This window comes from Salvelinus alpinus, chromosome 34, assembly GCF_045679555.1.
Source record: "Salvelinus alpinus chromosome 34, SLU_Salpinus.1, whole genome shotgun sequence".
NCBI classification, from domain to species: domain Eukaryota; kingdom Metazoa; phylum Chordata; class Actinopteri; order Salmoniformes; family Salmonidae; genus Salvelinus; species Salvelinus alpinus.
In genome coordinates, this window is record NC_092119.1 from 13,141,988 (window position 1) to 13,169,095 (window position 27,108).

Sequence of the window (27,108 nt, forward strand, 5' to 3'; positions counted from 1 at the left end):
CTCTCTCTTTCACATGCCTCTCTCTCATCACTGTTTCTCTCTCTCCTTCACATGCCTCTCTTTCTCTATCATCACTGTTTCTCTCTGTCCTTCACATGCCTCTCTCTCTCTCTCTCCTTCACATGCATCTCTTTCTCTCTCATCACTGTTTCTCTCTCTCCTTCACATGCCTCTCTGTCTCTCTCATCACTGTTTCTCTCTCTCCTTCACATGCCTCTCTTTCTCTCTCATCACTGTTTCTCTCTCTCCTTCACATGCCTCTCTCTCATCACTGTTTCTCTCTCTCCTTCACATGCCTCTCGTTCTCTCTCCTTCACATGCCTCTCTGTCTCTCTCATCACTGTTTCTCTCTCTCCTTCACATGCCTCTCTTTCTCTCTCATCACTGTTTCTCTCTCTCCTTCACATGCCTCTCTCTCATCACTGTTTCTCTCTCTCCTTCACATGCCTCTCGTTCTCTCTCATCACTGTTTCTCTCTCTCCTTCACATGCCTCTCGTTCTCTCTCATCACTGTTTCTCTCTCTCCTTCACATGCCTCTCTGTCTCTCTCATCACTGTTTCTCTCTCTCCTTCACATGCCTCTCTTTCTCTCTCATCACTGTTTCTCTCTCTCCTTCACATGCCTCTCTCTCATCACTGTTTCTCTCTCTCCTTCACATGCCTCTCGTTCTCTCTCATCACTGTTTCTCTCTCTCCTTCACATGCCTCTCTGTCTCTCTCATCACTGTTTCTCTCTCTCCTTCACATGCCCCTCTTTCTCTCTCATCACTGTTTCTCTCTCTCCTTCACATGCCTCTCTTTCTCTCTCATCACTGTTTCTCTCTCTCCTTCACATGCCTCTCTGTCTCTCTCAACACTGTTTCTCTCTCTCCTTTACATGCCTCTCTTTCTCTCTCATCACTGTTTCTCTCTCTCCTTCACATGCCTCTCTCTCATCACTGTTTCTCTCTCTCCTTCACATGCCTCTCTCTCATCACTGTTTCTCTCTCTCCTTCACATGGCTCTCTCATCACTGTTTCTCTCTCTCCTTCACATGCCTCTCTTTCTCTCTCATCACTGTTTCTCTCTCTCCTTCACATGCCTCTCTTTCTCTCTCATCACTGTTTCTCTCTCTCCTTCACATGCCTCTCTGTCTCTCTCATCACTGTTTCTCTCTCTCCTTCACATGCCTCTCTCACCACTGTTTCTCTCTCTCCTTCACATGCCTCTCTTTCTCTCTCATCACTGTTTCTCTCTCTCCTTCACATGGCTCTCGTTCTCTCTCATCACTGTTTCTCTCTCTCCTTCACATGCCTCTCTCTCATCACTGTTTCTCTCTCTCCTTCACATGCCTCTCGTTCTCTCTCATCACTGTTTCTCTCTCTCCTTCACATGCCTCTCTGTCTCTCTCATCACTGTTTCTCTCTCTCTTTCACATGCCTCTCTCTCATCACTGTTTCTCTCTCTCCTTCACATGCCTCTCTTTCTCTCTCAACACTGTTTCTCTCTCTCCTTCACATGCCTCTCGTTCTCTCTCATCACTGTTTCTCTCTCTCCTTCACATGCCTCTCTTTCTCTCTCATCACTGTTTCTCTCTCTCCTTCACATGCCTCTCTCTCTCTCTCTCCTTCACATGCCTCTCTTTCTCTCTCATCACTGTTTCTCTCTCTCCTTCACATGCCTCTCTGTCTCTCTCATCACTGTTTCTCTCTCTCCTTCACATGCCTCTCTTTCTCTCTCATCACTGTTTCTCTCTCTCCTTCACATGCCTCTCTTTCTCTCTCATCACTGTTTCTCTCTCTCCTTCACATGCCTCTCTGTCTCTCTCATCACTGTTTCTCTCTGTCCTTCACATGCCTCTCTTTCTCTCTCATCACTGTTTCTCTCTCTCCTTCACATGCCTCTCTTTCTCTCTCATCACTGTTTCTCTCTCTCCTTCACATGCCTCTCTCTCATCACTGTTTCTCTCTCTCCTTCACATGCCTCTCGTTCTCTCTCATCACTGTTTCTCTCTGTCCTTCACATGCCTCTCTTTCTCTCTCATCACTGTTTCTCTCTCTCCTTCACATGCCTCTCTCTCATCACTGTTTCTCTCTCTCCTTCACATGCCTCTCGTTCTCTCTCATCACTGTTTCTCTCTCTCCTTCACATGCCTCTCTGTCTCTCTCATCACTGTTTCTCTCTCTCCTTCACATGCCTCTCTTTCTCTCTCATCACTGTTTCTCTCTCTCCTTCACATGCCTCTCTCTCATCACTGTTTCTCTCTCTCCTTCACATGCCTCTCGTTCTCTCTCATCACTGTTTCTCTCTCTCCTTCACATGCCTCTCTGTCTCTCTCATCACTGTTTCTCTCTCTCCTTCACATGCCCCTCTTTCTCTCTCATCACTGTTTCTCTCTCTCCTTCACATGCCTCTCTTTCTCTCTCATCACTGTTTCTCTCTCTTCTTCACATGCCTCTCTTTCTCTCTCATCACTGTTTCTCTCTGTCCTTCACATGCCTCTCTCTCTCTCTCCTTCACATGCCTCTCTTTCTCTCTCATCACTGTTTCTCTCTCTCCTTCACATGCCTCTCTGTCTCTCTCATCACTGTTTCTCTCTCTCCTTCACATGCCTCTCTTTCTCTCTCATCACTGTTTCTCTCTCTCCTTCACATGCCTCTCTGTCTCTCTCATCACTGTTTCTCTCTGTCCTTCACATGCCTCTCTTTCTCTCTCATCACTGTTTCTCTCTCTCCTTCACATGCCTCTCTTTCTCTCTCATCACTGTTTCTCTCTCCTTCACATGCCTCTCTTTCATCACTGTTTCTCTCTCTCCTTCACATGCCTCTCTTTCATCACTGTTTCTCTCTCTCCTTCACATGCCTCTCTTTCATCACTGTTTCTCTCTCTCCTTCACATGCCTCTCATCACTGTTTCTCTCTGTCCTTTACATGCCTCTCTTTCATCACTGTTTCTCTCTCTCCTTCACATGCCTCTCTTTCATCACTGTTTCTCTCTCTCCTTCACATGCCTCTCTTTCTCTCTCAACACTGTTTCTCTCTCTCCTTCACATGCCTCTCTGTCTCTCTCATCACTGTTTCTCTCTCTCCTTCACATGCCTCTCTTTCATCACTGTTTCTCTCTCTCCTTCACATGCCTCTCTCTCTCTCAACACTGTTTCTCTCTCTCCTTTACATGCCTCTCTTTCTCTCTCATCACTGTTTCTCTCTCTCCTTCACATGCCTCTCTGTCTCTCTCATCACTGTTTCTCTCTCTCCTTCACATGCCCCTCTTTCTCTCTACATTATTTGTTGGCATGACATATCTACCGCTGTACAGTATACTATATATATATATATATATTTTTTTAATTTTACCGTTATTTTACCAGGTAAGTTGACTGAGAACACGTTCTCATTTGCAGCAACGACCTGGGGAATAGTTACAGGGGAGAGGAGAGATGAATGAGAGGGGGATGAATGAGCCAATTGTAAACTGGGGATTATTAGGTGACCATGATTGTTTGAGGGCCAGATTGGGAATTTAGCCAGGACACCGGGGTTAACACCCCTACTCTTACGATAAGTGCCATGGGATCTTTAATGACCTCAGAGAGTCAGGACACCCGTTTAACGTCCCATCCGAAAGACGGCACCCTATATATGCGGTGCATGCTGACACATGCACATTTGTGGCCTGCTGGAGGTCATTTTGCAGGGCTCTGGCAGTGCTCCTCCTTGCACAAAGGCGGAGGTAGCGGTCCTGCTGCTGGGTTGTTGCCCTCCTACGGCCTCCTCCACGTCTCATGATGTACTGGCCTGTCTCCTGGTAGCGCCTCCATGCTCTGGACACTACGCTGACAGACACAGCAAACCTTCTTGCCACAGCTCGCATTGATGTGCCATCCTGGATGAGCTGCACTACCTGAGCCACTTGTGTGGGTTGTAGACTCCGTCTCATGCTACCACTAGAGTGAAAGCACCGCCAGCATTCAAAGTGACCAAAACATCAGCCAGGAAGCATAGGAACTGAGAAGTGGTCTGTGGTCACCACCTGCAGAATCACTCCTTTATTGGGGGTGTCTTGCTAATTGCCTATAATTTCCACCTTTTGTCTATTCCATTTGCACAACAGCATGTGAAATTTATTGTCAATCAGTGTTGCTTCCTAAGTGGACAGTTTGATTTCACAGAAGTGTGATTGACTTGGAGTTACATTGTGTTGTTTAAGTGTTCCCTTTATTTTTTTGAGCAGTGTATATATACATACATACACACACACACACATATAAATGTTCTAGAAATAAACACAGGTGAGAGAACGACAAACCATCCAACCCTCTCTGCATACAGTATTTCTTGTTTCACCCCTGGTTCCCACGAGACCAGACTTCTCTTTCCCAGTGTCTCCCTGTGTCTCTCACTGTTGACAGCCTCTGTTTAATAAAACACCATGTCAGAGAAGCTAGAGACAGGGTTAGGGTTAGGGCTACTGTAGGACAGGGGGTTGACACCATGTCAGAGAAGCTAGAGACAGGGTTAGGGCGAGGGCTACTGTAGGACAGGGGGTTGACACCATGTCAGAGAAGCTAGAGACAGGGTTAGGGCGAGGGCTACTGTAGGACAGGGGGTTGACACCATGTCAGAGAAGCTAGAGACAGTGCTAGGGCGAGGGCTACTGTAGGACAGGGGGTTGAGGTCATCGTAGAATCACCTCGAAACACTCAGGGATCTAAGGGTCAGTCTGTCTCTCTTCTGTAGCCACAGACTCATTTGCTTCAACAGCTTACTTGTTTCAGCAAGGAGCAAGTACGTTTCGAGCTTTGTAAAGAGTCAATGTTAATGCGGAAACAGACTCAACCACACGAATGCCCGGCCGTCCCGCCTTCAGTCAGCTGTTTGTTTAAAAAAACTTTTCTTTTTATTTACGTTTATGCAGGTTATTTTAATTTCATGACGGTGTTCATCCATAATCGTCAGTTACACGATTATACGGTAATTGTGCCAGCCCTACATAAAGGTGACAATATATTTTAAGCATAGGGTGTAATACACACGTTGGAAAACTGCACCATCGAGAACATCTTGACTGGCTGCATCAGCGCCTGGTATGGCAACTGCTTGGCATCCGACCGCAAGGCGCTACAGAGTGTAGTGCACACGGTCCAGTACATCACCTCTATACCAGGCGGTGTCAGAGGAAGGTCCTAAAAATGGTCAAAGATACCAGGCACCCAAGTCATAGACTGTTCTCTCTGCTACCGCATGGCAAGCGGTACCGATGCAGCAAGTCTGATACCATAAGACTGATACATAGTTGACCAAATAGCTACCCGGACTATCTGCATTGACCACTCTATTGAATCATCACATACGCTGCTGTTTATTATCTACCCCGTTTGCCTAGTCACTTCACCCCTACCTATATGTACATATCAACCTGAATTACCTCATAACTAGAGGTCGACCGATTATGATTTTTCAACGCCGATACCGATTATTGGAGGACCAAAAAAAAAAGCCGATACTGATTAATCGGCCAATTAAAAAAAATATATATTTGTAATAATGACAATTACAACAATACTGAATGAACACTTATTTTAACTTAATATAATACATAAATAAAATCAATTTAGCCTCAAATAAATAATGAAACATGTTCAATTTGGTTTAAATAATGCAAAAACAAAGTGTTGGAGAAGAAAGTAAAAGTGCAATATGTGCCATGTAAGAAAGCTAACGTTTAAGTTCCTTGCTCAGAACATGAGAACATATGAAAACTGGTGGTTCCTTTTAACACGAGTCTTCAATATTCCCAGGTAAGAAGTTTTAGCTTGTAGTTATTATAGGACAATTTCTCTCTATATGATTTGTATTTCATATACCTTTGACTATTGGATGTTCTTATAGGCACTTTAGTATTGCCAGTGTAACAGTATATCTTCCGTCCCTCTCCTCGCCCCTACCTGGGCTCGAACCAGGAACACATCGACAACAGCCACCCTCGAAGCAGCGTTACCCATCGCTCCACGAAAGCCGCGACCCTTGCAGAGCAAGGGGAACAACCACTCCAAGTCTCAGAGCGAGTGACGTTTGAAACGCTATTAGCGCGCACCCCGCTAACTAGCTAGCCATTTCACATCGGTTACACTAGCCTCATCTCGGGAGTTGATAGGCTTGAAGTCATAAACAGCTCAATGCTTGAAGCACAACGAAGAGCTGCTGGCAAAACACACTAAAGTGCTGTTTGAATGAATGCCTGCTGCTGCCTACCATCGCTCAGTCAGACGGCTCTATCAAATCATAGACTTAATTATAACATAATAACACACAGAAATACGAGCCTTTGGTCATTAATATGGTCGAATCCAGAAACTATCATCTCGAAAACAAGACGTTTATTCTTTCAGTGAAATACGGAACCGTTCCGTATTTTATCTAATGGGTGGCATCCATAAGTCTAAATATTCCTGTTACATTGCACAACCTTCAATGTTATGTCATAATTACGTAAAATTCTGGCAAATTAGGCGGCCCAAACTGTGCATATACTCTGACTCTGCGTGCAATGAACGCAAGAGAAGTGACACAATTTCACCTGGTTAATAGTGCCTGCTAACCTGGATTTCTTTTAGCTAAATATGCAGGTTTAAAAATATATACTTCTGTGTATTGATTTTAAGAAAGGTATTAATGTTTATGGTTAGGTACAGTCGTGCAACGATTGTGCTTTTTTCGCAACTGCGCTTTTGTTAAATCATCCCCCGTTTGGCGAAGTTGACTGTCTTTGTTAGGAAGAAATAGTCTTCACAGAGATCGCAACGAGTCAGGTTAGCAGGCAATATTAACTAAATATGCAGGTTTAAAAATATATACTTGTGTATTGATTTTAAGAAAGGCATTGATGTTTATGGTTAGGTACACATTGGAGCAAGACAGTCCTTTTTCGCGAATACGCACCGCATCGATTATATGCAACGCAGGACACGCTAGATAAACTAGTAATATCATCAACCATGTGTAGTTAACTAGTGATTATGATTGATTTATTGTTTTTTATAAGATAAGTTTAATGCTAGCTAGCAACTTACCTTGGCTTCTTACTGCATTCGCGTAACAGTCAGGCTCCTCGTGGAGTGCAATGAGAGGCAGGTGGTTAGAGCGTTGGACTAGTTAACCGTAAGGTTGCAAGATTGAATCCCTGAGCTGACAAGGTAAAAATCTGTCGTTCTGCCCCTAAACAAAGCAGTTAACCCATCGTTCCTAGGCCGTCATTGAAAATAAGAATGTGTTCTTAACTGACTTACCTAGTTAAATAAAGGATAAATAAAGGTGTAAAAAAAAAAATCAGATTGTTATGAAAACTTGAAATCGGCCCTAATTAATCGGCCATTCCCATTAATCGGTCGACCTCTACTCATAAACCTACAAATCAACTCAGTACTGGCCCCCCGTGTATATAGCCAAGTTAAGTATTAAAGTATTATCACTCATCGTGTACTTATTCCTGGTGTTAGTATTTTTCTCTCTGCATTGTTGGGAAGGGCCTGCAAGCATTTCACAGTTAGCGTACACCTGTTGTTTATGAAGCATGTGACAAATAAAATGTTATTTGATTAATACATACATTATTGTTCATACCGAGATGATGGGCCTTATAGGGCTGTAAGGAGAGGTAAGGGGTAGAGCACGTGGAAACAAACATGAAGGCAAGAACAAAAACAAACACTTAGAAAGAGAAGCTCCCCTTGATTCACACAGCCTTCCCCTATGGAACACCTCACCAGGTGGAGACAGATACAGCCTTCCCCTATGGAACACCTCACCAGGTGGAGACAGATACAGCCTTCCCCTATGGAACACCTCACCAGGTGGAGACAGATACAGCCTTCCCCTATGGAACACCTCACCAGGTGGAGACAGATACAGCCTTCCCCTATGGAACACCTCACCAGGTGGAGACAGATACAGCCTTCCCCTATGGAACACCTCACCAGGAGGAGACAGATACAGCCTTCCCCTATGGAACACCTCACCAGGTGGAGACAGATACAGCCTTCCCCTATGGAACATCTCACCAGGTGGAGACAGATACAGCCTTCCCCAATGGAACACCTCACCAGGAGGAGACAGATACAGCCTTCCCCTATGGAACACCTCACCAGGTGGAGACAGATACAGCCTTCCCCTATGGAACACCTCACCAGGTGGAGACAGATACAGCCTTCCCCTATGGAACACCTCACCAGGAGGAGACAGATACAGCCTTCCCCTATGGAACACCTCACCAGGAGGAGACAGATACAGCCTTCCCCTATGGAACACCTCACCAGGTGGAGACAGATACAGCCTTCCCCTATGGAACACCTCACCAGGTGGAGACAGATACAGCCTTCCCCTATGGAACACCTCACCAGGTGGAGACAGACTCAACACAAGTTCAAGACATGAGAAATGGAGGTACGGAGGTATGGAATGATCACAGTGGCTGCAAAGCCACAATCCTCCACAGAAATAGACCTAGCTGTTAAAATCACGACATGATGAGAATGGGTTTGGTGGTGGAAGACAAAGTCTACCATCCAGTCTGATCTAGTCAAGTTACACCACCTCTCACCAGTCTGATCTAGTCAAGTTACACCTCCTCTCCTCTCACCAGTCTGATCTAGTCAAGTTACACCTCCTCTCCTCTCACCAGTCTGATCTAGTCAAGTTACACCTCCTCTCCTCTCACCAGTCTGATCTAGTCAAGTTACACCTCCTCTCCTCTCACCAGTCTGATCTAGTCAAGTTACACCTCCTCTCCTCTCACCAGTCTGATCTAGTCAAGTTACACCACCTCTCACCAGTCTGATCTAGTCAAGTTACATCTCCTCTCCTCTCACCAGTCTGATCTAGTCAAGTTACACCACCTCTCACCAGTCTGATCTAGCCAAGTTACACCTCCTCTCACCAGTCTGATCTAGTCAAGTTACACCACCTCTCACCAGTCTGATCTAGTCAAGTTATACCTCCTCTCACCAGTCTGATCTAGTCAAGTTACACCTCCTCTCCTCTCACCAGTCTGATCTAGTCAAGTTACACCACCTCTCCTCTCACCAGTCTGATCTAGTCAAGTTACACCTCCTCTCCTCTCACCAGTCTGATCTAGTCAAGTTACACCTCCTCTCATCAGTCTGATCTAGTCAAGTTACACCACCTCTCCTCTCACCAGTCTGATCTAGTCAAGTTACACCTCCTCTCCTCTCACCAGTCTGATCTAGTCAAGTTATAGCTCCTCTCCTCTCACCAGTCTGATCTAGTCAAGTTACACCTCCTCTCCTCTCACCAGTCTGATCTAGTCAAGTTACACCACCTCTCCTCTCACCAGTCTGATCTAGTCAAGTTACACCTCCTCTCCTCTCACCAGTCTGATCTAGTCAAGTTACACCTCCTCTCATCAGTCTGATCTAGTCAAGTTACACCTCCTCTCCTCTCACCAGTCTGATCTAGTCAAGTTACACCTCCTCTCATCAGTCTGATCTAGTCAAGTTACACCTCCTCTCATCAGTCTGATCTAGTCAAGTTACACCTCCTCTCCTCTCACCAGTCTGATCTAGTCAAGTTACACCTCCTCTCCTCTCACCAGTCTGATCTAGTCAAGCTACACCTCCTCTCCTCTCACCAGTCTGATCTAGTCAAGTTACACCTCCTCTCCTCTCACCAGTCTGATCTAGTCAAGCTACACCACCTCTCCTCTCACCAGTCTGATGTAGTCAAGTTACACCACCTCTCCTCTCACCAGTCTGATCTAGTCAAGTTACACCACCTCTCCTCTCACCAGTCTGATCTAGTCAAGGTACACCTCCTCTCCTCTCACCAGTCTGATCTAGTCAAGTTACACCACCTCTCCTCTCACCAGTCTGATCTAGTCAAGTTACACCTCCTCTCCTCTCACCAGTCTGATCTAGTCAAGTTACACCTCCTCTCCTCTCACCAGTCTGATCTAGTCAAGTTACACCTCCTCTCCTCTCACCAGTCTGATCTAGTCAAGTTACACCTCCTCTCCTCTCACCAGTCTGATCTAGTCAAGTTACACCTCCTCTCATCAGTCTGATCTAGTCAAGTTACACCTCCTCTCCTCTGTCTGATCTTGTCAAGTTACACCTCCTCTCCTCTTTCCCCTACCACTCCCCCTCTCTGTTAGCTCAGCAACATTGTGAGGAACAGAACACAGGTAGTGTTAGGACATGAACAGCAGCACTATGTATGTCTGGTTTGTTTGTTTCCATGGCCACAGTGCAGTTTGAAACAGATATAAACAACATGACACCTGTCAATCAAAGACTGAACAGGACACTCCAGCAGAGGTCATTCGTCCGCCCCTCTGTGTGCTGTGACCAATCACAGGATGTTTCTACAGTCAGGAAATAAAATGTTCAAATGTTAAATTAAAGTATGGGGATAAGATGGAATCGAGGTTAGGAGGAGGAGCCTATAATTCCACCCAATCAACGGACAACATACTGGACATGATCTCAGAGTTACAGAACCAAAGAGATCCAATAAATGACCTCCCCTAAAACCATGGAGGAGGGGAGAGGGAGGGAGTCAAGAAGCAATAGGCCTCCACCTCCAAGCCTTGATGGGTCAGAGTGATGGCGAGGCAGCAGCAAGGTGGGAGGAGGGAGGGTAGTGTTAGGATGTGAGAGGACTAGGCATGGCCGGGTGAGTGGCAGGGGGAGGTGGAGGGGAAGATGGATGGGCAGTGGGGTAGGTTTAAGAATAGTTACAGGAGGTGTCTTACTTTGGGTGTGGGGCAGGAGGCAGTGGAGAGGCGCGAGGTGGCCTGGGCGCGTGGCGACTCGGAGGGCGTGGTGCTCAGAGAAGTTGTGTCTCTGGGAAGAACCTGCACACCCCTAGAGATTATGCTGTCTGGGATCTATGGAGAGAGAAGTTATATCTAGTTATATTTACTACTACACACACGCACGCACGCAGACAGACAGACAGACAGACAGACAGGCAGACAGGCAGACAGGCAGACAGGCAGACAGGCAGACAGACAGGGTAAGCAATATCTACAACACACACAAGTAGTTATCTTATCCTCACACAGTAAAAGAGAGGAAAGCTGTGTACAAACAGCACTGTAATCTCTACTATAACACACAGATAAAAGACACCTCGAAAGCACACACAGATTGGTCAGTCAGTCTGGCCAGTCAGTCATCTGTTTTCTGATTGGCCAGGTAGACCTTTGTAATAACTGTAACAATATAAATGCATTCTAAACATCATTAGACAGTAGTTCCAGATGCATGTTAAACTCTGTGTATGTGTATGTGTGTGTGTGTGTGTGTGTGTGTGTGTGTGTGTGTGTGTGTGTGTGTGTCATACATAGTATGGCTGCAATGCGAGTGTGAGCCTATGAGGAGACAGACGGGCCAGGCAGGCCCACAGTTTCCCCCCAGGGCTGCTGCTGTGGATGTGTGGATCTGCGACTGTGATCCGCACGGCTCATTTGAGCGGTGCTAGTGGGCCCATAGGCTTTACTGGCAGCCCAGCACTGAACCCCACTCCGCTAATTAGCAACACAGGCTAACCCAGCTAGCGCTAATAACACTGTCCGGGCTCCACCTAGCGATACACCACGCGTCATGACCAAAACAAGATGGGGTGAATCTCAAAAGTCCTTCTTCATTCCTCGCCTCCTCACCTCCTAAGATCCCTCTCCTCAGATCTGAAAAGGAGGCGGGGAGAGGACGGGATCGAGCACTTTTGAGATGCATGGTGTTCAAGTTTGCAGGAAGGAATTATGGGATGGATGGGGTGCAGAGTACAGTGGTATGTGAAGTAGGAGCGACGTGTGACATGAGGGTGGGTGGGTGGGCAGATTTGAGGGGTCTTACCGTTATCGGCTGGTCTCCAGAGCAGGAACAGGTGTAATGAGGTGGGGCAGGGGGGAGGTTAGATACCAGACCAGGTAGATAGTGGCTACCTTTAGCCATGACAACAGCATGGTTATGGTGCTGGGGCTTCCCCTTCTGGTGATGGATGGTCAACACAGGATGAAACATGAATACACACATAATAGGCACGCACACACGCATATACACACAGGCATATATATACACGACAGGTAAACACACACACTGACGTACTGATGTAGCAAATTGAAGGCTCAGCACACGTGCAGTAATGCAGTGACCAGGGAGATCGGTTTCTAATGTAGCAGACACAATGCATGTATTCTGAGACCTAGCTCCCTTTCTTCCTCTCTTATCCCTCGTTCAGCCCTCACTCTCCATTTTCCTCTCCACCCATTCATCTTCCTCTTTTCTCCTTCCTCTATCTCTCTATTTCTGCTAGATCTCCCTTCTTTTCTCTGGGTCAAAAAATAATTAATTTTATAAAGAACTTCTGGGCTGAAATATCCATGTTGAAGTTAACTTGAGGATTCGAACATGAGAAACAGCAACAGGCCATTGTGTGTTTACCTTGGCAGCGATGGCGGCGGCGGTGATGTGTGAGTTGTGTCCGTGGGAGTGGAGGTGGTGGGCGTGGTGGTGCTCGGTGGACATCAAGCATCTGTCCTTCATCTTCTCATCATCCTCATCATCATCATCATCCTCACACTGCACACCCTTATAATAATAATACACTTTATTAAGAAAACACCACAACTCACGCTGCTGTATGTCATAACATATGGATAAAATAACCAGTGTAAAAGCAGCTAGAGCTACTGTAAGTACTGCCACAAACTGACAGACTTCTGGGAAGTGGAAATTATGTGATTATGGTGCAGGAAGTAAGCACTGTGAAGCAGATTTATTTCATGTAGGGACCTCCTCTCATCAGCATGTATGGACCTCCTCTCATTCGCATGTAGGGATCTCCTCTCATTAGCATGTAGGGATCTCCTCTCATTAGCATGTAGGGATCTCCTCTCATCAGCATGTAGGGACCTCCTCTCATCAGCATGTAGGGACCTCCTCTCATCAGCATGTAGGGACCTCCTCTCATTAGCATGTAGGGACCTCCTCTCATTAGCATGTACTGATCTCCTCTCATTAGCATGTAGGGACCTCCTCTCATCAGCATTCACGGACCTCCTCTCAATAACATGTAGGGACCTCTTCTCATTAGCATGTAGGGACCTCCTAATATCAGCATGTAGGGACCTCCTCTCAATAACATGTAGGGACCTCTTCTCATTAGCATGTAGGGCCCTCCTCTCATCAGCATGTAGGGACTTTCTCTCATTAACATGTATGGACCTCCTCTCATTAGCATGTAGGGACCTCCTCTCAATATCATGTAGGGATCTCCTCTCATTAGCATGTAGGGACCTCCTCTCATTAGCATGTAGGGACCTCCTCTCATTAGCATGTAGGGACCTCCTCTCATTAGCATGTAGGGACCTCCTCTCATTAGCATGTAGGTACCTCCTCTCAATATCATGTAGGGACCTCCTCTCATTAGCATGTAGGGACCTCCTCTCATTAGCATGTAGGGACCTCCTCTCATTAGCATGTAGGGACCTCCTCTCATTAGCATGTAGGGACCTCCTCTCATTAGCATGTAGGGACCTCCTCTCATTAGCATGTAGGTACCTCCTCTCAATATCATGTAGGGATCTCCTCTCATTATCATGTAAGGCCCTCTCATCATCATGTAGGGTCCTCTCATTATCATGTAGGAATATCTCAATATCCTGTAGGGACCTCTCCTCATCATGTAGGGTCCTCTCATTATCATGTAGGAATATCTCATTATCATGTAGGGTCCTCTCATCATCATGTAGGGGACTCTCATCATCATGTAGGGTCCTCTCATTATCATGTAGGAATATCTCATTATCATGTAGGGTCCTCTCATCATCATGTAAGGCCCTCATCATCATGTAGGGTCCTCTCATTATCATGTAGGAATATCTCATCATCATGTAAGGCCCTCATCATCATGCGGTGTGGGATGTGTATATCACCCTCTTTTTCTTCCAATAAGAAATGCAAACGCATAGGAGGAGAGCCAAAGAGTGTCACCTTGTCCTCTGTCTGGGTGCAGGCAATGCTGTTGAGGGTGACGGGCGGGGAGAGGGGCGGTGGGGGTGAGGGCAGGTCCTCCAGAGCCTCATGGACATCCTTCACCTTCACATCCGCATCCCGCAGCAGGTCAATGGCGTGGGGCAGAGCTGGAAGGATGAACTGGAAACACTCCTGTAGGAAGAGAGTTAGGGGTCAGAGGTCAAGCAGAGTACACACACACACACACACACACCAGCTTTTACCTGTGAGCCCTTCTTGCTGCCAGGTAGGTTGATGATGAGGGTTTTGCCTCTGATTCCACAGACAGGCCTGGAGAGCATGCCCAGAGGTGTGACCTGAAGGGAGCCCATCAGCATAGCTAGGGCCATCCCTGGAGCCTCGCGCTCTATCACCTCTTTGGTGGCCTGCAGCATGGGAAAGTAGGAAGGGACAGAGTGAAAGGGAACACTGGTTACTGTACTGAACAAATATTACATTCACCTTCAGCAGGGTCAGGGATGGGCAACAAGGTCTAAGGCCAGGGCTGAGATTACAGCCTAACTGGCAACAAGGTCTAAGGCCAGGGCTGAGATTACAGCCTAACTGGCAACAAGGTCTAAGGCCAGGGCTGAGATTACAGCCTAACTGGCAACAAGGTCTAAGGCCAGGGCTGAGATTACAGCCTAACTGGCAACAAGGTCTAAGGCCAGGGCTGAGATTACAGCCTAACTGGCAACAAGGTCTAAGGACAGGGCTGAGATTACAGCCTAACTCTCCTGTTCAGGCTTATCAGCGAGTGTCAATAGGAGGCTCGTTGTGTTTTTGTTTTAGGTGGCAGTGAACGTGGGTAGAGCATCCTTTTCCCTTTTCCCCTACATCGGCTCGGGAGCACCTACGTGGTTATGGGGGGGCCGCCAGTTTCTGGTTGTCTTTTCCACTCCACTGGTTTTGTGTGCATAAAACCCCCCCAACAGTGGCTGCACGAAGACCAGGGCGAGTTAGTTGTTTTTGGAGGATAGTGCGGTGTGGCTCCTGTCCTTGAACCCAGACTGACAGCAGGTGAGTTGTGTGTTTTTTGGAGCATTTGTAATAGTTGTATTGGTTGAGGAAAATGTCTTCCATTTTGAGTAGTTTTGTTCACGCTCCTTCCGAGGTAGCCTTAGAGTTGTGTACTAAGGAGCAGTTAATTGAAATTGCTGAACATTATCAGATTGAGATTGTTGATAAAGAAATGAAAGAGACTGTTAAAACTAGATTAAAGCAGGGTCTTAGGGAAATGGGTGTTTTTGGCGGTCAGTCTGCTAGTAGTGAGGGTGCAAGTTTTCAGTCTAGCCCTTCATTAACTTTTGAGCAGCAGAGGGAGCTGTTGCAAATGCAGTTAGAGATAGAGCGATTGAGAAATGCTAATAGACCAGAAGGACTACCACAGTTTGATGTTTCACAGAATCTTCGTTTGTTGCCTAAATTTGATGAGTCAGATCCAGACACATACTTTGCTTAATTTGAGCGTATTGCGGAAGCTAGAGCTTGGTCAGATTTGGGCATGACTATGTTGTTGCAATGTGTACTTACAGGTAAAGCACGTGAGGCTTTTGCAGCACTGAGTGTAGCTGACAGTAAAGTTTTTGCTAAAGTTAAATCAGCAGTTCTGAAGGTCTACGAGCTTGTGCCAGAGGCATATCGTCAACGTTTTCGTTACAGGAAAAAGTTAGATTCACAAACCTATTCTGAGTTTGTTCGTGATTTGACTTCTGCATTTAATCGTTGGTGTACAGCTTCTGAAGTTAGTACTTTTGAGGGTCTGTCTAATTTGATTGTGTTAGAACAGTTCAAAAATTCTGTGTCTGACCAGGTTGCTACATACATGAATGAACGTAAAGTTAAGTCTCCAAGTGATGCAGCAATCCTTGCAGATGAGTACAGGCTAACACATAAAAGCCATTTTGAGTCAAACAGTGACATGTACCATAAAAATAACTTTACTCCTAGGAATAGTAGGTCACCTTTTTTTGGAGCTTCTTTCCAAAGGCCTCAGCAGAAGTTTGGGTCTGGAGGACTTAAAGCACCGGTTAATGCTAATACCTGTCGCTACTGTTTAGTTGAAGGACATTGGAAGAAAGATTGTCCTCTGCTTAAATCAAAACAGTCAGGTCAAGTTAAACCTGCTGTGATGGCAAGTCCTGTTACAGCCTCTGACCACCAGGGTGAGCTGTTTCAGCCACTAGTTGAGTTTGATTCTCAGTCTTCCCACTGTGATTTTTCAGCCTTTATTTCAGATGGTGTAGTGTCCCTGGTAGATGGCAACCAACATGTTTCAATCAAGATCTTAAAAGACACTGGAGCTTTAGATAATTTTATTCTGGAATCTGTTTTGCCGTTCTCTAAAGAGTCTGATACTGGCAGTTGTGTAATGGTATGTGGTATGGGTTTAGTTCCATTCTCTTGTCATTTACATGAAGTTACCCTGAAATGTGGTCTGGTAGAGGGTGATGTAGATGTTGGGGTTAGACCCCAGTTGCCAGTAGAGGGAGTCCACATGATTTTGGGGAATGACTTGGCAGGTAGTAAGGTGTGGGTAGATGGCAAACTAAACATCTTTAAGAAGCAACCTTCAGTGTCCCCTGCAAGGGAATCTCTGGATCAAAACTGTGTTTCTCCTGAGGTATTTCCAGTTTGTGCGGTTACTCGCGCGGCCTCTCGTAAGGAGATTGAGAGTAAGCCAGAAAGTCTTGAGTTGCCAGTCAAACTCCAGACAGAACAGTTGACTAGTTCTAGAGATTAATTGATGGCTGAGCAAAAGGCCGATACTACTTTGGCTGATCTGTTTGATAAAGTTGTTCCTGATTCAGTGGTGAGGAATAGTGCTCAGTGTTATTTTCTTCTTGATGGGCTGTTGGTCAGGAAATGGGTTCCACATTATGATCAGGGTCTAGGAGAACCAGTCTTTCAAATAGTTGTACCTACTACTTTGCGAAATAAAGTGTTGCAAACTTCACATGATGATGTGGCAGGTCATATGGGTGTTCGTAAAACTTATGATCGCATACTTCATTATTTTTTCTGGACACGTTTAAAGTGGGATGTATCTCAGTTTATTAAAACTTGTGATACGTGTCAGCGCACAAGCAAGCCAAATCAGGTTGTAAAGCCTGCACCTTTGTATCCAATACCAGCCGTAGGGCAACCTTTTGAGCATCTTATTATCGATTGTGTTGGGCCATTACCAAGGTCCAAGTCAGGTCATAGCTACTTATTAACTGTTATGTGTCAAGCAACTAGATATCCAGCAGCTTTTTCCTTGCGTACCGTAACTTCAAAATCAGTAGTTAAAGCATTAACTCAATTTATTTCAACATTTGGGATTCCAAAAATCATCCAGTCAGATCAGGGGTCTAACTTTACCTCCCATTTATTTGCTCAGGTTCTCAAACAGCTTAAAGTTAAATACAACAAGTCTACTGCGTTCCATGCCCAGAGCCAGGGAGCTTTGGAATGTTTTCATCAAACTTTAAAATCCTTGCTTCGTGCATACTGTACAGAACTGTCTGCAGATTGGGAGGAGGGGGTTACCTTGGCTGTTACTAGCTGCTCGTGAAGTAGTGCAGGAAAGCACAGGGTTTAGCCCAAATGACTTAGTGTTTGGTCATAAGGTGCGTGGGCCTTTAGCAGTGTTGCAGGATGGTTGTTTGCCTGAGGAACCACCTCGGAACCTTATTGACTATGTAAATGGTTTTAGGTTGAAGTTGTATAGGGCTGGGGAACTGGCCAAAGAAAAATTTAAATGTTCTCAACGGAAAATGAAATTGAAATATGACGGACAGGCTGAGCTGCGTGAGTTTAGTCCCGGTGATCGTGTACTTGCTCTTCTGCCTCTTGTAAGTTCACCTTTTCAGGCAAAATACTGTGGTCCTTTCACTGTTGCGTAAAGTGTCAGATTTGAACTATCTTATTGAAACCCATAGTCATAGGAAGTCCTCGAAATTATGCCATGTTGAACCTGTTAAAATGTTATCACTCCCGTGATCTAAGCAAAGTTGAAGGCACTCCAGCGGTGAGGTCAGCGTTGACTGCTGCTCCAGTCACTGCATCTTGTTGCTTTAATTTGGTGGAGGGGGGAGAAGAGGAGGAAGTTAGGGTTTCGGATGAGGTCTTACAAGGTCGGTGGAAAAACTCCCAGACTTTGCAAAACCTTGGGGTTTTGGTAGATCATTTAGACTCTGAGAAACGTGATGAATTGGTAGCTCTTATTAGAAACTACCCTGTTTTGTTTTCTGACACTCCATCGCAAACCCACTTAATTGAGCATGATATAGACATCGGAGATGCTAAGCCTATCAAACAGAGATTTTATCGTGTATCTGAGGAGAAGAGACTGCAATTGGAAACAGAGGTGAAGTATATGTTGGACAATGGTATTGCGGAGCCATGTTGTTCAAATCGGGCTTCACCATGTCTTTTGGTCAAAAAGTCTGATTCCACTTTCAGACCTTGCACTGATTATAGAAAAGTTAACAATGTTACTAAAGCAGACCTTTACCCTCTTCCTAGGATGGAGGACTGTATTGACTAAGTTGGGTCAGCAAAGTATGTTAGCAAATTTGATCTTTTAAAGGGATATTGGCAAGTACCCCTTACCAGAAGAGCTTGTGAGATTGCTGCCTTTATAACTCCATCTGGTTTGTTCTCTTATACAGTGATGCCTTTCGGCTTGCGGAATGCTCCAGCCACCTTCCAGAGGCTAATGAATCGGGTGGTCTCAGGTCTGGAAGGGTGTGCCGTGTATTTGGACGACGTGGTCGTCTACTCAGACTCCTGGGAGGAGCATGTTTGGAGAGTGCAAGCCCTGTTCGAAAGACTGGTGTGGGCCAGGTTGACTATTAATTTGGCAAAATGTGAGTTTGCCAAAGCTACAGTCACATACCTAGGCAAGGTTGTTGGTCAGGGATTTGTCTGTCCCGTGGAAGCCAAGGTCCAGGCTGTGAAGCAGTTCCCACAGCCCTCCACAAAGAAAGAACTGATGCGCTTCCTGGGAATGGCGGTGTACTACCGTGCTTTCTGTAAAAACTTTTCGGTAGTAGTGTCCCCACTGACCAATCTGTTGAAGGCTGTGTTCACTGACCACAACCCACTTATTTTTCTGAGGTCCCTGCAAAATCCCAACCAGCGCCTGATGCGTTGGGCTTTGTTCTTGCAACCATTCAACCTTGATATTAGACACATTAGTGGTAAGGATAATATCATTGCTGATGCTCTGTCCCGTGCTCCTTTAACCTAGTTTGTATCTTTTCTCTGCGCCTCGTTCCTCTGAAATTGCTCCCCAGGTACCAGGGCTGCCGAGTTTGAGGGGCGAACAGTCAGCTGGGGGACACGGGGCTACTGCTAGGAGCCGGGACTGGTATCCTTTTCTTTTCTTTTTGGGGAAATTTGGATTGTTTTGAATATGTTGGAGAAATTTGGGTTGAGGGTGGGACCCTCATTTTAAGGAGGGGGGTGTCACGGCCCCTCTGCATTGCAGGGGCGGTTCCTCCTGCAGGCAGAGGAGGGTCGTTAGTGATTGGAGCCACCTGGGCTCAGGGTATTTAAACTTGCTTCACTAATCACTTCTCTCTCTCTCTGCTCCTCCAGGTATGATCCTGTTTTGTTTGTGCCTTTGTAGTTTTACATAGTTTTCACTCAGTCATATTCACACACACAGATTCATGCATCCATGCACTTTACATACACCTTACATTATGATACTTCCACACCTCATTCCTTTTTCTTTGTTTAAAGTTAATAGTTTTGGTTTAGAATAAAAAAACTTTTTGATTGGCCTATACCTGTTGTTCGTGTCCCCTCATTGTTGTGACACTGGCAACAAGGTCTAAGGCCAGGGCTGAGATTACAGCCTAACTGGCAACAAGGTCTAAGGCCAGGGCTGAGATTACAGCCTAACTGGCAACAAGGTCTAAGGCCAGGGCTGAGATTACAGTGTGAGTGATGTTGTTGCATGTGTGTGTGTTTGACACTCCTACCTTGGCCTGCTGTAACTATACAGTGGCTTGCGAATGTATTCACTCCCCTTGGCATTTTTCCTATTTTGTTGCCTTACAACCTGGATTTAAAATAGATTTGTATGGGGTTTGTATCATTTGATTTACACAACATGCCTACCACTTTGAAAAATGAGCGTGCATAACTATTCACCCCCCCAAGGTCAAAACTTTGTAGAGACACATTTTGCAGCAATTACAGCTTCAAGTCTCTTGGGGTATGTCTCTATAATCTTGGCACATCTAGCCACTGGGATTTTTGCCCATTCTTCAAGGCAAAACTGCTCCTGCAAGTTTGCTGTACACCAGGGGAACCCATCCATCTTTAAGTCATACCACAGATTCTCAATTGGATTGAGGTCTGGGCTCTGACTAGGCCATTCCAAGAGATTTAAATGTTTCCCCTTAAACCACTCGAGTGTTGCTTTAGCAGTATGCTTAGGGTCATTGTCCGTCCCAGTCTCAAATCTCTGGAAGACTGAAACAGGTTTCCCTCAAGAATTTCCCTGTATTTAGCGCCATCCATCATTCCTTCAATTCTAACCAGTTTCCCAGTTCCTGACGATGAAAAACATCCCCACAGCATGATGCTGCCACCACCATGCTTCACTGTGGGGATGGTGTTCTAAGGGGTGATGAGAGGTGTTGGGTTTGTGCCAGACATAGCGTTTTCCTTGATGGCCAAAAAGCTAAATTTTAGTCTCATCTGACCAGAGTACCTTCTTCCATATTTTGGGGAGTCTCCCACATGCTTTTTGGCAAATACCAAACATGTTTGCTTATTTTTTTCTGGTCACTCTTCTGTAAACCCCAGCTCTATGGAGTGTATGGGTTAAAGTGGTCCTACGGACAGATAGTCCAATCTCCACTGTGGAGCTTTGCAGCTCCTTCAGGGTTATCTTTGGTCTCTTTGTTGCCTCTCTGATTAATGCCCTAATTGTCTGGTCCGTGAGATTTGGTTGGCAGCCCTCTCTTGGCAGGTTTGTTGTGGTGCCATATTCTTTAAAAAATGTAATAATGGATTTAATGGTGCTCGGTGGGATGTTCAAAGTTTCTGATATTTATTTATCACCCAACCCTGATCGGTACTTCTCCACAACTTTGTCCCTGACCTGTTCGGAGAGCTCCTTGGTCTTCATGGTGCCGCTTGCTTGGTGGGGCCCCATGCTTAGTGGTGTTGCAGAACAGGTGCATATACACTGAGATCATGTGACACTTAGATTGCACACAGGTGGACATTATTTCACTAATTATGTGACTTCTAAAGGTAATTGGTTGCACCAGATCTTATTTAGGGGCTTCATAGCAAAGGGGGTGAATACATATGCACGCACCAATATTTCATTTTTTAGAAATAAGTAATTTTTTTCATTTTACTTCACCAATTTGGACTATTTTGTATATGTCCGTTACATGAAGTCCAAATAAAAATCCACTTAAATTACAGGTTGTAATGCAACAAAATAGGAAAACCGCCAAGGGGAATTAATACTTTTGCAAGGCACTGTATATGTGAGTGAGTGAGATGTTAGTCAAATTCCTGAACTAAATGTTTCCATTATTCTAGATTGCAGCCGGGAGCAACAAGAAGAAGTGCTGCGATGTGTGTGGACCCAAGAAGGACAGGAAGACACAGTGCACATACATCAAATGCAAGAAATGCATTTGCACCACACACAGTAAAACTCTTGTGGTGTGTAGACCGGTGTTAATTTGTGTTCAATGGGGCTCATTTATCATTTACATAAAATACTGTATGTAAAATGAGTCCTTCCAATTTGTTCAGTTCAAAGCAATAAACATCAATAGTGATGAAAACCATGTTTCATTTATATTTATTCAAGATAAACATGATTTATTCCACCCATGTCAAAAAAACAAATAGCGGCTTTATTGATAAATGTGATCTAGCAGAAGTAAATGGCAAATATTAACCATGTATACTGTCTATAATGCTTGTAATTGAATAAACATCTAAGTATTACGTAAGAAGTATTTTGGTGTAAATTGTTATGGCTGTATTGTTTTAAAACCCCAATAATGTTGTGGGGTCCATCAGACCCACGAACATTGGGTGAATAACAAAAACATGAACACCACATGAGGTTTAAGAGAAGTGACGTTGTGTGCCCTTGAGATGAATGACACTTCAAACATGCACATTATTCAAAAAGAAGAGAAAGATAAGGACATATCAAAGAGAGGGGGAAGAGGGAGAGAGAGAGGGAAGAATGAGAGAGGGAGGGGGAGAGAGAGAAGCGGAAGAGAGAGGAAGAGAGAGGAAGAGAGAGAGAGAAGAGGAAGAGAGAGAGAGAGCGAGTCAATGTCCACAGCCAGCAGTAATCTCTAGGGAGTCACAAGCGCTTTCTCCCCATCACATGCACGCACTCACACACAAGCAAATGAACATGAGCTCATACACATACACAGACTCAACCCTAAAATATGACACACTCATACACACATTGACAACATATGCAAAATACATCATATAGAAAATAACATAGTGGAACAAAAACATTTATTTATCCGTACTGTGAAAGACCTGACAAAACACAAGATAATCTACGGTTTGACAAACACAACTCACACATAAATATGCACATTGACCATGCAGGTGCCAACCAACACACACACGTGCACGCATAGCTAACAGCTTACACTAGAGCTAGGGTCAACACTCATCCACTCACATGGACACAAACACAAACTTTGGGGTCCCCATGTACCTCGGGCGTGACATCACGGGGGGCGAACCCTGTTCCTCCGGTGGTCAGAATCAGGTTCAGCTCCTTCTCATCACACCAGTCCACCAATGTCTCCTGAGGACAGAGTGCAGAGAGACACACCATTGGCTGGCAGCAGTGTCAATCACAGAGGTGACCACTCCATTGGCTGGGAGCAGTGTCAATCATGCAGACAACAACAGAGGCGGGTTCAGGATAGAATACTAAAGCGCTGGGTGAATCTCAATTGTCTTTCCTTGATTCCTAGCATCCTCCCTTTTCACCTCGTTCTCAAATTGCATTGGAGGAGAAGATCAGAAGGGACAAACCTTGGATCTTGTCCTCTAATGTATCTGGAAAAGGAGGCAAGGAGAGAGGACGCAAGAAATCAAAGAAAGACCATTAAAATTCACCCACTGTGTGGAACAACTGTTTCCAAGACAGAAGGGTCTAACAATAACAACTCTTTAATGTAGGCCTAGTGAGAGAATAGATGTGAGAATCCAAAATAGTGTCACCTTTGAACTATAGCCTGCGGTGGGCTCTAGGGGGCAGCATGCAGTTAGAGTAGAGACAGCGAGAGAGAGAGTGAGAGAAAGAGAGAGAGCAATAGAGGAGGGAGAGAGATATTTACCTTAATCTCATCAATCTCATCTGGGACTATTTTGTAGGAAGATATGACGCCTCCGAGCCTGTGGATGAGAAACAGAAAACAACAACAAGATCATAGTTAGTTCATATTCAGTCTCAACAAACTCACAGACGGAAAGAGAGGGGGGGGGAAGAGGAAAACAAAATGGGGAGTGGAGAAATATGGAGCAAAAGACAGTAAGTAGGAGTGGAAGGAGAAGTGGTAAAACTGAAAGAAAAAAAGGGTTATCCTGAACTGTACTCTAAGTTATGAGCCATCTGTATGTGCAGGTCAAAGAAAATGGACTCTCCAGAACAGACATTAAAGACAAAAGCGATAAGTAGTCAGTATTAGCTATTTTTAGAGAGTGATTGTGATTCACTGAGAAAATGTCATGAGACTGTTAGTTCAAGTCAAATCATGTCCACTGGCGCCTACCAGTGGAAGATGCATTTACCACACCAGGGCAAGAACTACACAGTAAAGCCCAGAATGAAGTCTTCTCCTCAGTACTATAGTCAGACAGAAATATGATTTTCCTCAGCTCTTTGAACCATAAAATTGTGAAAACCAAAATACACGGAAATATTGAACACAATGAACACACAACCATCAAAACCTAATCCTAGAGGGAATTCAGTCCACTGTCAAAAGGAAATCCATCAAAACTGGGTCACAGCACGCTAAATTGAGACATTCGAAAATGAGAATTTGTTCAACAAAACTAATCAGGATTTCCTTAATCCAGTTGTCAGAGAAACCACTTGTGTTGTGTGTGTGGATTGTGTGTTATGTGTTGGGGTGAGTTACTCAGCGACTCAGGAGCTTCCAGGGAAAGTAGACACACACACACACTTGGACTGACCCTTTCAGCAGTAGTAAAGTGGTGTTAAAAGAGAAGGTGGTATCATCTCATCTGTTTGTCTATAACAGCAGTGATGCTTGTCCAAATGCCCTCCTGATTTAATTGGGGCAATGTTACTCCCAAAACTCCAGAATATTCTGGCCTATGGAGATAGAGAAGGAGGAGGCGATTCAGAATAGCTGGAGAGAAGTAATGACAGAAGATTGGAAGAGGGAGGGACAGAGGGAAGGACAGAGGGAGGGACAGAGGGAAGGACAGAGGGAGAGACAGAGGGAGAGACAGAGGGAAGGACAGAGGGAAGGACAGAGGGAGAGACAGAGGGAGGGACAGAGGGAGGGACAGAGGGAGAGACAGAGGGAGGGACAGAGGGAGGGACAGAGGGAAGGACAGAGGGAGAGACAGAGGGAGAGACAGAGGGAGGGACAGAGGGAGAGACAGAGGGAGGGACAGAGAGAGATTGGTGTGTTTTATATTTACATAAGATTGAGCGATGTGTGTGTGTGTTAACCCCTGTCCTTGTCTACAGCTGCTGTGTCCCAGCTGTGCAGATGTGCTCTGTTCTGGGACAGCTACATTAATAAATTCAATCTGCTACGCACTCTCTCTCCCTCCCTCTCTCCTCTTCCTCCCTCCATCCCCTCTCCCTGCCTCTTTTCCACCCTCTCTCTTTGCCTCCCTCCCTCTCTCTCTGCCCTCACTCTCTCTGCATCCGTCTCTCCTCCTTCCTCCATCTCATTAACTACTCTGTCAGGCCAGCTAAAAGCTACACTTGAACAAGTCTCTCAAGTGTGCAGACGTACAGATACATTAACTACCCTTTCTATCTCCCCCATTGCTCTGTAATTGTCCCTCTTCATCCATCTCTTTATCTCTGTTCCTTGTGATGGACCCTAACCCATCAGTGTCCGGAGCGGAGAACAGGTATCTAGCTCCAAGTCATTCAAGTGAAGGAGACGTAAAAGTCATTAGTGTGAGCGTGGTTGATCCCCCATCTATTCTCATCTGCTCTCATTAGCAACAGAGAGGGAGAGTGTGAGAGAGAGGGGGGGGGGAGCTGGAGAGGGAGAGAGAGAGGGGGGGGAGCTGGAGAGGGGGAGAGAGAGGGAGGGAGAGAGAGAGAGAGGGAAGGAGAGGGAGAGAGACAGAGAAGGGGAGGGAGACAGAGAGAGAGACAGAGAAGGGGAGAGAGGGAGAGAGAGTGAGGGAGGGAGAGAGAGAGAGTGAGGGAGAGGGAGACTTTGCCAGGATCCTGTTAGTGAGTGAAACAGGGTTAAAGGGTGATGTATCAAGAGCCCATCCTCTCTCTCTCCCTTCCTCCCTCCGTCCGTCCAATCCTATTTCAGTCTGTCCCTACCAACAGTCATTAGTGACTCAGAGCATCCTGTCCCTTGATCACAGCACCGCCACACACGGTCACTCACTGTCACTCAGTCACTGTCACTCTAACACACACAGACACACTACATACGCACTCTTTTTTTGGTGCAATTTATTTTAACTTTCTGACTCTGCATTGTTGGGAAAGGGCTCGTAAGTAAGCATTTCATGGTAAAGTATATTGTAATTTAAATTTCAATGTATTTTTTGTGTGTGTCGTGTTTCTCTCTCTCTCTCTGTGTGTGTATGTCTATCTGTGTGTATGTGTGTGTCTCGATCTCTGTGTGTGCTTGTGTGTGTGTGTGTATCCAAGTGTATGAGTTTCTTTAACTGGTGTACTAGCGTACAGCCCCAGACTGTGTATCACATACGTGTGTAGTAGTCAGTACAGTGGTACAGTAGTACAGTGGTTGGATCCTAGAGTACAGCCCCAGACTGTGTATGTGTGTAGTAGTCAGGTGTTGGTACAGTGGTTGGATCCTAGCGTACAACCCCAGACTGTGTATGTGTGTAGTAGTCAGGTGTTGGTACAGTGGTTGGATCCTAGCGTACAGCCCCAGACTGTGTGTGTGTGTAGTAGTCAGGTGTTGGTACAGTGGTTGGATCCTAGCGTACAACCCCAGACTGTGTATGTGTGTAGTAGTCAGGTGTTGGTACAGTGGTTGGATCCTAGCGTACAGCCCCAGACTGTGTGTGTGTGTAGTAGTCAGGTGTTGGTACAGTGGTTGGATCCTAGTGTACAGCCCCAGACTGTGTATGTGTATGTGTGTAGTAGTCAGGTGTTGGTACAGTGGTTGGATCCTAGTGTACAGCCCCAGACTGTGTATGTGTGTGTGTGTAGTAGTCAGCTGTTGGTACAGTGGTTGGATCCTAGCGTACAGCCCCAGACTGTGTATGTGTGTGTGTGCCCTGCTGGCGTTGGCAATAAACAGCCGATAACGGTTAACTTGCTTAGCGTTGCTGCATGTTGCCGCATGGTCCTGCACGGACCTCCTTGCAGTCTGGGCATTAGGAAGCACTTAGCTAGCCTTGCCTTTAGCTAGCATTACAGTCTAGGCACGGGGAAGGAGGTGTCATGGAGTCATCTATCACAGCCATCCTCTGGTGCCTCAACGGTCCACAACACAACGCACACAGGTGCCTCAACGGTCCACAACACCAGGACACACAAACGGTGCCTCAATGGTCCATTCCACAACACACACGCATGTGCCTCAATGCTCCACAACACCAGGACACACACACACGATGCTGCCCTCGTGAAATATCAATTGTGGCACCAGCATAATTGGACCGAGATTATTCGATTATTTAAATGGCACGTTACACGCTGGTACCTGACAGTTAACTCTGCGAGGATAGAGGGAGGGAAATTGACATGGCTGGAGGGAGGGATGGAGGGTGAGGGAGAGAGATGCAGAGGGAATGAGGGAGTGGGATGAGGAAGAGAGAGAGACAAGATGATCGTGGACTTCAGGAAACAGCAGAGGGAGCACCCCCCTATC

The 27,108-nt window shown here is 45.7% G+C and overlaps 1 protein-coding gene across 8 annotated transcripts in view; it reads right to left on the bottom strand.

The window, feature by feature from the left end:
* gphna (gephyrin a) overlaps positions 1-27,108 on the bottom strand; it is a 129,966-nt gene that overhangs the window by 60,498 nt on the left and 42,360 nt on the right. For 4 of the 8 annotated variants that reach the window (XM_071382246.1, XM_071382244.1, XM_071382245.1 and 1 more), the window contains exons 3-9: positions 23,365-23,422; positions 22,734-22,826; positions 14,236-14,397; positions 13,991-14,164; positions 12,440-12,586; positions 11,852-11,986; positions 10,747-10,881 (exon numbers count right to left, since the gene is read on the bottom strand). In XM_071382246.1, the coding sequence (XP_071238347.1) occupies positions 10,747-10,881; positions 11,852-11,986; positions 12,440-12,586; positions 13,991-14,164; positions 14,236-14,397; positions 22,734-22,826; positions 23,365-23,422 (904 nt within the window). Of the gene's footprint in view, positions 1-10,746; positions 10,882-11,851; positions 11,987-12,439; positions 12,587-13,990; positions 14,165-14,235; positions 14,398-15,975; positions 15,991-22,709; positions 22,827-23,364; positions 23,423-27,108 lie in introns of all 8 variants that reach the window. The other 4 variants (XM_071382249.1, XM_071382251.1, XM_071382247.1 and 1 more) reach the window with 2 other exon arrangements.